At 28.5% G+C, this 12,946-nt stretch overlaps 1 protein-coding gene across 3 annotated transcripts; it reads right to left on the bottom strand.

The window, feature by feature from the left end:
- Nucleotides 1–5,339: 5,339 nt before the first annotated feature.
- LOC132934824 (uncharacterized) lies at nt 5,340–12,800 on the bottom strand. Of its 3 annotated transcripts, none has more exons than XR_009663088.1 (5): nt 12,378–12,800; nt 8,296–8,589; nt 8,013–8,232; nt 7,878–7,959; nt 5,340–5,582 (listed from the first exon to the last, which is right to left on the bottom strand). XR_009663088.1 is itself a non-coding variant. In XM_061001203.1 (4 exons), exons 2-4 carry the CDS (start codon nt 8,475–8,477, stop codon nt 5,523–5,525), a joined length of 324 nt encoding a protein of 107 aa, XP_060857186.1. In that variant the 5' UTR covers nt 8,478–8,589; nt 12,378–12,800; the 3' UTR covers nt 5,340–5,522. The 3 variants fall into 3 exon arrangements, 1 of the variants encoding a protein (XP_060857186.1); XR_009663089.1 differs by having other exon boundaries at nt 8,013–8,199; XM_061001203.1 differs by lacking the exon at nt 8,013–8,232.
- Between the last annotated feature and the right edge of the window lie 146 nt (nt 12,801–12,946).

Genomic DNA, 12,946 nt, shown 5'->3' with positions numbered 1-12,946 from the left:
AGATATAATGGCGGGCAATTTGAACCACAAATGCAAACAAATTATTTTTGTGAAGTATTTTTTTTCATTTTTTTTTTCATTTATTTATAATAATTATATAATATTTAATGAAAAATAAAAAGGTGGGTAAGTGGGTGACGCTCTGCTGTACAGTGATATGATATTACTAATTATATATTTTGATGATATTATTGTGAATAAAGCAATTTATGTAAGACCTTTTTACGTGAAACATTGTTTTTTAAATTATCAATCATTAGCTATAAAAGTTGAACATTTTATAATTTTTAACTACATAATAATTATTGAATTTTCAATTTGATTAATGTTGTCGAAATTCGAACTTTAAATGCTTATAAAAAATAATTGTGCATATGTATTTTTAATATTTTTCAACTACTATTGTAAAAATATATCGGGAGCTTTGAATTAAATTATCACGCCTTTTTACCCGATCAATAAAATTTTATCGACAATTATAAAAAAAAAAACTAAAAATTGATATCTGACAATGTCCGTAGACAGTTCAAAACATATCAAAGTACTTTGAAAATTTTATTGTGTATAGAAAATGAAAATATAAACATCGGTGACATTTTTATGTATTTACAGATATTCGTTTTTGAATTACAACATAATAGCAAAACCGCTACATGAGAAATCGAGTAAATATCCAATATTGTAAAAATATCAACTTCAAACAATCATAAAAATGTAATTTGATTTACTTGTAAATATGAGGAATCTTATATTACATTTTTAAATCTCAGATTTAAAAGGAAACATTTTTATGAATTCTTCACTCAAAAAAACTGTTACTAAGAATTTTTAATATATGTATTTCAAATGTTATTGTAGCAATATCATAGAAGCCTTGTTTTAAATTGTCAAGCTTTTTTACCCAACAAATTATATTTTATTGACAATAATTATAAAAAAAAAATTGAAAAAATTGAAATCTGAAAATATTCGTAGATAGGTCAAACCAAATCAATATATTTTGAAAATTTTATCGTGTATAGAAATTGCGAATATAAACATTCAGTGAAAATTTCATGTATATAAATTCATTTTTTTTTAGAATGACACTAAACGATTTTGTCATAAATTGAATTTGAAAAAAATTCCCGTTTTTCCTTAATTTTTATGTTGTTTTCCCCAGCGCTTTAGAAAACTATTTAATTTTGAGCTCCACCGACTAGATTCACTTTCCCATCAAACGAGGCATTGTTGAAGAAAATTGAAGCCGTTTTATTTTATTTTATATGTAATAAATGAATTCTATTAAAAAAAAAAAAAAAAATTTATTAAATATACGGGATAAACCCATTGAACTTATATACACATTATACATTATATAGTTACACATTAATTGTACGAATAATGATATAATAATAAATTAATAGATATACAGTAAATTATAGGCATAGAAGAAACGAAGGGTGAACATTGGCATTAGATATCTTACGTGTAATAGGCTCTTTTTTAAGGTAATTAGTGGAGGCGAAAGGAACATAAAAAGGAGCAATAGATCGGGAATGACGTTGAGGAACTCTAAAACAAATTAAGGAAAGCAAATAGGGAGAGTCGATATTACCTTGTAACAAACTATTCAGGAACTCAATTCCCGAGATTCGTCTACGCTCAGCCAGTGAAACTAGCCCTAGTTGAGAAGCAACTGGTCCATAGTTATGGGGTTCACAGGGGATATTCAATCTAAAACTAGAATATCTCATAAATTTACGCTGAACACTTTAAAGCCTAAGAGAGTCATTGAGGTCGTGAGGATTCCAAATAACGGCACCATACTCAACAATAGGGCGAACAAGTGCACAATAAAGCACCTTGTATGATAGACCTAACCGAAAGTCCCTACATAATCTGAATACAAACCCCAGAGTTTTAGAAACCTTACAACAAATATGCTCAATGTGGGATCTAGGATCAAGATCACTACTAAAAATAAATCCTAGATCAGTTACACAGTCATTAGAACAAGAAATAGAAGTAGGTCTGAGATGATAAACATATTTGACAGTGGACTGAATCCTGGCAAAAGTCATGGTCTTACATTTAGAAACATTAAAAGATAACTCTAGTAAATAAAACCACTGAGTGAACCGATCAAAATCACTCTGTAAAAAGATACAGTCATCCCAGGACATAAGAGAGTAATTTTGAGAATACCGGTTTCAGTATTATCTATAAGGTTACTATTACATTTTAGAAACATCATAATTAATACAAGAAAGTATTTTATTATTGGAAAGTCTTGTATACCTACACATTAATCAGTAAGAAGAATCCATTTAGTCTGTAATATATTGTTATTATATTGTAATAAATTACCAATGATATTTATGTTCCTATCACCTATACACCTATATCAGCGATTCCCAACCACGGGTTGCGACTTAAATTAGGGTCGCCAAAGTTTTTATCGTGGGTCGCAAAATTATTACTTACAATTTACATATTATTATATTTTCGAAAAAAAAAATTCCTGAAATATTCTAATAATAAAACCCATTTAAACTTGATGAACATCGCATATCGTGTCGAACTTGTGGAAAGTGTTCAGCATCAAGGAAGTCATTAAGATTAAATATAAATTAATAAATTAATTCCATGTTACATTTGAAACAATTAATAAATTCATTTTTATAATACAATTAATATAATACATTTTATTAAAGTATTTCAGAACAAATAGATAAATAAATAAATATAGTAAATATACATCTCTACCAATTTGATGATAATAATAAATAAATGAATGTTGAGTTTGCAATTATGATTTTTTGTATTTTTTTGGGTCTCCAAAAGTTAAATTTAAAATGTTAGGGTTGTACTAGAATGCAATACAATATTTTTTTACATAACGTACAAAACATTGAAATAAATTAAACTTAAACTTAGAATTTTGATTATAGATCGAAGTATAGGAAATGCATTTTCATATAAAAATTGTATTATACCTCAATATTAAAAATATATTTTTTAAATTTAAATTTATAAGGTTCAATATTTGTCATATATTTTTGAGTAGTACGTATGTTATGTATGTCTATGTACCTAGTGTCTGTTCTTCTAGTAGGTATTTACAATAAATAACTTGAATTTATATGATTTTATTATTTACCTATGGTATTTTTTAATGTTTTTTTTGGATAAAAAATATTCGGACTCTTTTACTTCAACATATTTCAAACATTAACCTAGGTACAGAAGTTGTTCTCTCTTTATCTATTTGAATTTTTTTGAATATAACTTAAAAATAATTTTATTTTTGCTGTTATAAACAATAATGTTTATTATTTTTAAAAAATACGATACAATTAATATCTTGTCAATAAGATAATTTTTATCATTCCTAGTTATCGCAACGCACTAAAAAACAATTTTATTTTGTGATTTGTCATAATTAGTATTAAGTTTAGGTGAACTTCGTCTGTGTACCGTGTACATAACTCGCAGATCGTTATATCTATATAAATTATAAAATTTTATAGACACAAGTAAAAAAAAAAAGGTTGACGACAATGTTTTGCCCGCAAATCTTTGATATATAAATATATGGCCTGCTGGTAATTTAAGTTTGAGACCACTGCCCTAGTAAGATCAACTATATAAGACCATAAGTTATTAGATGTGAGGTCCTATTCATTTTGACTTAATGCCAATACCTACATATAATATTACTAGAAATTATTTTTGTTATGGGGAATTTTACTCTATGATCACTCAAAAACATAAAAAAAAATAAGTGAGTAAATATGTCTAATTTCGTATTTCTGTATGGGCTAAAGAGAGATAACAAATAGTTGGCTGACATAATCTTAAATAGTATTATAAAAATATATGCGATTAAAAAAAAAAAAAATTAAATTAATAATTGTATTATCATTAATATATTCTGTGGTATATCCTCGAGTACAGTTCGATCTTATTATTATAGCTATATCGCGGTAACGCGTCACGCCATGTGTCCTTGATCATGTCTGCGGTCTTCTCAGCGATCATTATGACGCGTTGGTCTAGGTGGCCATCGGCGTGGGCATGATGGACGAGTCTTCCACCTGGAGCTTGTAGACGCCGTACACCTGGAGCATTGGGTTCAGTGTCCACCACGGCGGTCTTATCCCATTTGGGACTCATCTTGGCGGTACCGACCGGGTGGTAGTGGTCACGGTGTAGTGCCAGACTATACATACCCAGTAGGCGTGTGAGTGCCACGGCAAGGTCTGACAACTGGGGAACGGTGCGTCGTGCAGATGCGTCGAACTCGCGGAGAGACGCGTTCTGGGCCATTTCCAACACAAACTTGATGCCCCTCACCAGCGTGTCCACGCCCTGTCTAGCCGTGAAGTAGTTTGGCGAGATCTTGGAACATCAACAATATCTGCAGATATACAATATGAAATATTGATTATCTCCACAAGGGTTTGGTGATAAGTGGGGAGGGGTAGGGGTTCAGTAGTACCTACCTACTATTATCAGCCGAGATGAAAGCTTTGGCTAATGGAGTTATGTACGGTGCTTCCAACACCGTTAGAACACGGGGTACGCGCTAAGGATGAGTCTTTGTTGTCCTTCAATTTTAGTGGAACACGTCTTTGTACCCCCCAAACTAAATTACCTTGTTTCAACCAGTTTTCAAAGTCAATTGAGTTTACACGCGCATACAACATAGGTATTAGGTAATGCTTAAAACGATGGACCTGCCTAGAACATTAGACCAATTAAACTTTTTATCATTCATAAGCGCTGAAATATAAAATAATATAATAATAAATATATCAAATAGGTATGTACTTATGTATGTATGCAAATGTACTATGTTTTTACTTTTTATAGGGGTTTTTAAAACTTAAGTAGGCAGAATGACTAATATTAGTAATACCTAGTTCTTGTAGGAATAAGTACATTAGGTATGTAGAATAGATATTTGATGCAAAGTTAAAATGTCAAGACAATTTATTTTTTTTATGACTATGCAAATAATTAACCTTAATACATTTAATGTAACTGGGAAACTTAAAAATTGTAAAATTTGTATCATTTTCAAACAATAGAATTAGCAAAACTTTTAGATCACTGTTTGTCAAAAGAGTACTCACACATTTATATAATACCACATTATTATAAAATCAAAATATTATATTACTTCTAGAAATTTAGAATAAACCTAGTATACAAATGTCCATCTATGCCATAGATTCTATGGTATTTTTTTATATAACAACCTAATATTATGTAGCTTGTTTTTAATTATGTTCTATACTTACATCAACACCCTTAAAAGCTCAATCAGGAGGCAATATTCTATATTTCTTTTGTATGTATGACAACATTGCATTTTAACAAGTTTCAGATCATTTTCCAACTTGTCCATATAAGTCAAAAGTGAGGTACGTTTCTTGCACATGTAATCCGCGGAGTTCACAATAACCACAAATTCATCTCCCATAAACTCAACAAATTTTCCGGGTATGGTAAGTTACTATGACGTGGTGTAATGTTTAAACACACCCGTGTACGTTCAATGTACAAATCACAAAGAAAACAGACAAGCATCTTATCTAGAAAAAAAATAATGTCATTTTCTAAGTTATATATGATAACTAACTTAACAATAATTAACAGAATATTAAGAATATTATTAGATATATAATATACATTAAACATTTTACTTTATAATACTCTAATAATTATTACTATTTTACTTTATAATACTCTAATAATTATTTACCAACAATGTAATACTTTCTAAATCATTCATCATTGTAATGTACAACAAACCAAAATGATATGGCCTAGAAAAAATTAATTAGATACCTACTTAAGTATAAGAATGGTTGTATTACAAATAGAAAATCGAAATCTAAAATGAATAAAATATTAACCCAAGATAGCATGCGCCAAAAATATTCTCAAGAATACATGCATGCAGTGTTTATGACCGTAAATTAAACTGTACGGTTCACCGGTATCAAAGCAATAATCTCACAAGTCACCACTCACAATAATAAGTTAAAAAATAATTTATATTTGAGATATCATAATATTAAATAGTTTATAAATGTCACAGTTAGCTTAAGTCTTTTAAATTAATTTTATTGGAAATGCACTTTGAACATTTCTAAGATACAGACATCTGATCCTATACAGTGGAGAGTTGTATTCTTATTTTAGTTTCTTAAATAATATATAGAAAATAGTAATTTATCATAGTAAATATTATGAATTTGTGAAACTTAAGAGGATGTCGTACTCACATGTTTCGTGTCTGTTTTACACACGTACAACATCAAATTTTTGTTCACTAATTTCAATAGTGTGCTATTAGTTTTGATACTAGAGTGAATAGACCTAATATCAATGTTTAGGTAGGAACATTATCTGAGTTAAATCACTTTCGTTAGGTCATATTATTATCTAGACAATCTCATTGGCTTTTAATTATATTTTAATTTTAAATTGAGTTATGAGTAATTTAAGATGTACAAACAATTTACAATTTATAATACTCATAACTCGCTTTAAAATTAAAATATAATAAAAATCCCATATGCGTGTAAGATGAAGACAACATATGCGGATACAATGTCCTCTTAATCAAATAAAATTCTAAAAGCCCAGCCTTTTAGACCATTAAGCGTGCATTCTAGGGTAGAAATTTAGTAGTGATGAATTTTTTTAAATTGTCATATGCCTTAGAATTTTGAGAAATTCCAGTTCAAATGTAGGTGGAAATTAACAACCAGGTACTCAAATATACTAATGGTTCAAACGTTTAAAGCAAATTTAAGTTTGATACTATTTAAATATAAAATATAATTTATATTGTAATGTCTTATCAATAGTTGACACCTATTTTAAAAGTTATTACATTATTTCTACTCATAACCATAACATTAGTATTAAATTAATAATTTTAACTAAAAATAAATGAATAAATACTTTTAAGACTGAGAAACAAATATTAATAATTCTAGCCGCTGTTATTATATATATTTTTATATAATTATTATTGATTATATTACATATGAAATGTAAGTTCATTTTGTATAAACGTTACATTTATAATAATAGTAAATGAGTTACAAAAAATTAATATTGAAATATATTTTTTTACAATTAACAGGATGTCATTGCATTTTGTTTTCTCCCTCACCCACAAGCAACATGGCAAATTTTACATTTACAATAATGATCTTTATTATATTATTCTCTAAAATAAGATTGACATTACCACATAAAAAAATTGAAGGTAAGATTAATATTTAGGACCCCTCGTAGACCTTTAATTATTTTTTAATTTTAAAGAATGTTATGAATATTTTAAGTTCTACAAACAATTTACAATTTTAAAATACTCATAGCTCGTTTTAAAATTTAAATTTATTAAAAAGCCAATAAGATGCCCTAGAGATAAATCTTACTTTCAAATATTATATGAGGTCATTTCGCTCTAACTATAAAAATTAATATGATTAAGATCATTATATTGATCATAAAATTTGTTATATTGCGGGTGTATCAGGGAGAAAAAAAAATACGCCGACATTCTCTTAAAAGTCAACAAATAAAAACATTAGTACAATAATATATATTTTTAAATTATGATCTTATGAAACAAAATAGGATATTTATAATGAAAATTTGTCTTTGTAACACAGTAACAAGGTTCAATGATTCAAAATACAATTTAGTGTAATTAACAGCATTAACATATTATATTATAATTGAAAATTGTGAAGTGAAAAAGTAGTAATGAAAGTGTCAACTAAATTAAAATATGTACTGCAAAAATATTAATTGGTCTTATACTAAATTAATAGAGTAGATAATCATATTTTTTTTCTCCTTCTTACCCGAGTTAATGCTTTAACCGCTGATTGATTAAAAATAAGTTTGTCAGGCTCCTTTATGTTTGTATAAATGCGCATGTGGAATCTAAAATTAAAATATAAACAATAACTTTAAATAATATTATATAATGTACATACCAAACATGACCAAGCTCTTTCGATTGGAATGTTCAAGAACCCCACTTGTATATTTTCATTTTTTTAACGCTTTCTTGTTGCGTTGGTTGTGGTTGTTGTTGCTGCTGCTACTGTTGTGTTTATAACAATTTTAATGGAGTCTGGACCGGAGTAACTACAGCAGCCTTAATCACAGTAGGGGAAACTCCTACTATCAGACCACTAGGTACTTTACGCTAAACTATTTTTTTTATAAAACAACCTAATATTATGTAGCTTGTTTCTAATTAGGTTCTATCCTTACCTCAACACCGTTAACAGCTCAATCAGGAGGCAATATTCCATATTTCTTTTGTATATATGACAACATTGCATTTTAACAAGTTTCAGATCATTTTCCAACTTGTCCATATAAGTCAAAAGTGAGGTACGTTTCTTGCACATGTAATCCGCGGAGTTCACAATAACCACAAATTCATCTCCCATAAACTCAACAAATTTTCCGGGTATGGTAAGTTACTATGACGTGGTGTAATGTTTAAACACACCCGTGTACGTTCAATGTACAAATCACAAAGAAAACAGACAAGCATCTTATCTAGAAAAAAAATAATGTCATTTTCTAAGTTATATATGATAACTAACTTAACAATAATTAACAGAATATTAAGAATATTATTAGACATATAATATACATTAAACATTTTACTTTATAATACTCTAATAGTTAATTACCGACAATGTAATACTTTCTAAATCAGGGATGGCCACCCCGCGGGCCGCATGTGGCCCGCCTTGGAAAGTTTTGCGGCCCGCGACATTTATCAAATTTTTACAAAAAAAAATATTTTTGCGCCGATAGAATATTCTGGAATGCCCGTGCAACGCGGTATCTGTATTATTAACAACGTACGTAATAGCAACAAAAGTAATAATTCTAATCTAATCTGATAAAAGTATATATACGAGTAGACACCAGCTTATAGCTTTTAAATACTTTCATATTTTTATATGTGGCCTAATTTTATTTTGAATAAAATATGTGATTACTTATATTAATATTTTGGGCTGATGACCTTTTTTTTTTTTTTTGGCAACCCTATATGTGGCCCGCAGGTTGTGATGTATTTACAAAGTGGCCCGCAAGATCATTTGGGTTGGCCATCCATGTTCTAAATCAATCATCATAGTAATGTACAACAAATCAAAATGATATAGCCTGGCAAAAATCAATTAGATACCTACTTAAGTATATGAAAGGTTGTATTACAAATAGAAAATCTAAATCTAAAATGAATAAAATATTAACCCAAGATAGCATGCAAATTTCCGTTCAATCATTTCAATAGTGTGCTGTTAGTTTTGATATTAGAGTGAATAGACCTATTATCAAATGTTTAGGTAAGAAAATTTTCTGTGTTAGATCACTCTCGATAGGTTATATTATTGTCTAGACAATCTCATCGGCTTTTTATTATATTTAAATTTAAAAGCGAATTATGAGTAATTTAATATGTACAAACAATTTACAATTTTAAAATACTCATAACTCGCTTTAAAATTAAAATATAATAAAAATCCTGGATGGATCTGTGTAAGATGGAGATAACACATGCGGGTACAATGTCCTCTTAATCAAACAAAATTCTAAAAGCCCAGTCTTAGCACTCTAGGGTAAAAATTTGTAAGTGATGAATTATTAAAAATTGTCACTGCCTTAGAATTGTGAGAAATTCCAGTTCAAATTTAGATGGAAATTAATAACTAGGTGCTTGAATCTACTAATGATTCAAACATTTTAAGCAAAATTAAGTTTGATACTTTTTAATATAAAATTTAATTTTTATTGTCATTTTTTATTAATAGAGCACAAATTTGTATGTACAGAAGTGCATCACAATATGTTTTGGATGCTACCTTAATATGCAAACATGATAATATGATGAAAAAAAGTACACAATTACCTACATAGCTTATTTTATAAGTATTAGTTTATATAAATATACATAATAAATAATAATAAGTAATCAAATGATGAAACCCTTCAGAAGAATTGGTCTATTAAATCAATTAGTTTAGTAGGGAAAATTATGGGATGATATCTGAGAGACTAAAATGTAAGAGAATGGTATGGGATTCTGGAGTTCAAATTCAATTAGGTATTTTTATTATTTTAATTTTTGATTTCAAAAGTTTTAAACTAGGTTTTAAATAGGTAATTGATAATTAGTAATTATTACCTGCTATACCACAAGTAGTACATATATTATACCAAGGGTCGGCAACCCACGGCCCGCACATGGTTCTCATTATAAATATTAAATGTATGTAACCGGCGTGTATAAAATTTATAATTTGTATAAAATTCATGAACTCCGGTAGTATGAAGCCTGGAAACTGCGGATTAAAACGTTATTTAAATGTAGATACCTTGATAAATTAATTAACCCAATAAACTATACATAATATGTATTATTTAAATAATTTTAAACCATTGTCAACATTATATAATAACTAACTAGTTATAGGTATTCTATAATTATTAATGTTGATAAAAATATAGGTAGTTCAATATAATTTATAACTACATAAATTCCTAAGATAGTTCATTAACCTTAATGCTCATGTTAAATCAACTTAGTATTTTACATAATTTAGATTGAATTACAGTTGAAATTCTTAAAACAAAGACTATTGCTGATTAAAAGTGATACGCTGTAACGGGTATATTATATGTCATTTATATGTTATTTTTCCAGTAGCCTGTTACAGATCCATCCCCGCCGGTCTGAAAATTGATAAGCTTTCTATGCGTTAAATTATATTTTCAAATAAACCACCCGATGCTTCCGTCCTAGAATAAACAAAAGTTTGAAATTCGCTTGCAAAGACTGTATGTACTACATATAGATTTTAACAATGGACATATAGTTAAGAACAAATAGTTTGTCAACTGTGTAACGACCAAATTATTTTTCACAATCTTGTTTTTATATTGCTGTCTGTGAAGCTGTCAGCTGTGTAACCAATTAATTATATTGTAATAATTCATTTGATTATTCTAATATATTTTAGTATAGTGGACCATTACGTCAACTAAGACATACAAATAATTTAATTATTTTGTTGGATTTTACTAGTGATAAAAGTATATAAGTACCTACAGTTATTAATTTTAATACGAACATTAAACGTGATACCCGCATGTGTTGTCTCCGTCTTATAAGTGCATAATATAGGACATTTTACGCTTAACAAAACACGTGTAGCTCAGTTAATTATATTAGAGTAAATTGACCTCTTATAAAACCTAAAGGTAAGATTATTATCTAGACAACCTCATGGGCTTTTTAGTATATTTTAATTTTGAAGTGAGTTATGAGTACTTTAAGATGTACAAACAATTATAATTTTAAAATAATCATAACTCGCTTTAAAATTAAAATATATTAAAAAGCCCAAGAGGTTGTCTAGATAATAATCTTACCTTTAGATTTTATAAGAGGTCAATTCACTTTAATTTTTAAGCTACACGTGTTCTGCTGAGCGTAGAATTTGCTATGTTACACACTTGTAAGACGGAGACAACAAATGCGGGTATCACGTCCTCTTAATTTAAAATTATAAGACATTTATCAAATTACTATGTTAAATGTTAGCTTTTAAAAAGGTAGGTATAATTTTTAGTTTTATATGAAAAAAAGTAACTAATTTTTAACTAAATTTAGTTAGGTACTTTTTTTGTTTAATTAACTTGTAACTTTTAGACGTGAAAAAAAAAAATAAAGGTCACTTTTAACTTTAAGCTTAACTTACATTTTTCTACTTTAACTTAACTTAATAAGTTAAAAAAAAATAGTTAACTTGCCCAGCCTTGGATATTATACATATATTTATAGAATATTAAACCTACATAATTATATTATTTAAAACTAGGTATGTACTTGTATTACCATTTACTCATTTTAATGTTATATTATAATATATTTACATATATTTTTATCTAATATTAAAAACTTGTATTTTTACTTCTGTATAATATATGTTGAGTGTATAAACGTTGTCCTACATTTATTGATTATTTTTTGTATGGGGTTATTTCCACCATTGTACACTTATAATTAGGTACCTACCTACTTTTTATGAGTAGTGATTAGTTATTACAAAATACATTGTACCTAGTTTCAACACAAGCGACAACTATTTACAATTGATTAATTTGTTTTATTTAACATGTAGGTACCTGCCTATATAATTTTAGTTCATATCCACAGTCGCTTAAATCCTAAATAATAAACAGCGTCAAGTGTCGTCAAAGGATGTTTTCTGATAGAGAGCGGAGAGCTAGTGACCACGCTATATAAAAAAACTATGAACTATACATACTTGTACAAATTGTTTTTCCGTCAGTCTTAAAATCGATGATGTTTCAGTATTGGTAGTGGGTGCAGTCTTATCGGGTGACACATATAATGTGCACCAATTATTGGACTATAGGTATTTCGTTTGGCAGCTGTCGGACACAGTCGTCAGTCGTGTTTACGACGAGTCTAAGAAATGTTCGTCGGAAAACTACCCAGAAGTTCTGCGATCGGCCGACATTTCTGACCGTGTACTACACGTCACAGATTATAGCGACATTAGAATCGAACCACTCAAACCTCAAAATGTATTAAACGCGACGTAATCACATAGGTACGAGGCCAGAACACGCCAAATCATAGATAATAGAAGATAATAGATTCTTCTATTATCTATGCGCCGAAGCGTGCTACCGACCACGGTTGTAGATATTATACTGGTTGCACAACTCTCTCTCTCTCTCAAATAAATGGACCCTCTCATAATTGCATTATCATATAATGAAGAACTAATGAGCGCTCCTTGTGTGATATTTTTGAAACATTAACCATATTAACCATAGTCTGTAAAACAGTTGGTCGCTAGAGTTCACT

Source organism: Metopolophium dirhodum, chromosome 1, assembly GCF_019925205.1.
Source record: "Metopolophium dirhodum isolate CAU chromosome 1, ASM1992520v1, whole genome shotgun sequence".
Lineage (NCBI taxonomy): Eukaryota > Metazoa > Arthropoda > Insecta > Hemiptera > Aphididae > Metopolophium > Metopolophium dirhodum.
The sequence above is the reverse complement of the archived record's forward strand: the minus strand, read 5'-3'. Positions and strand labels throughout refer to the sequence as shown.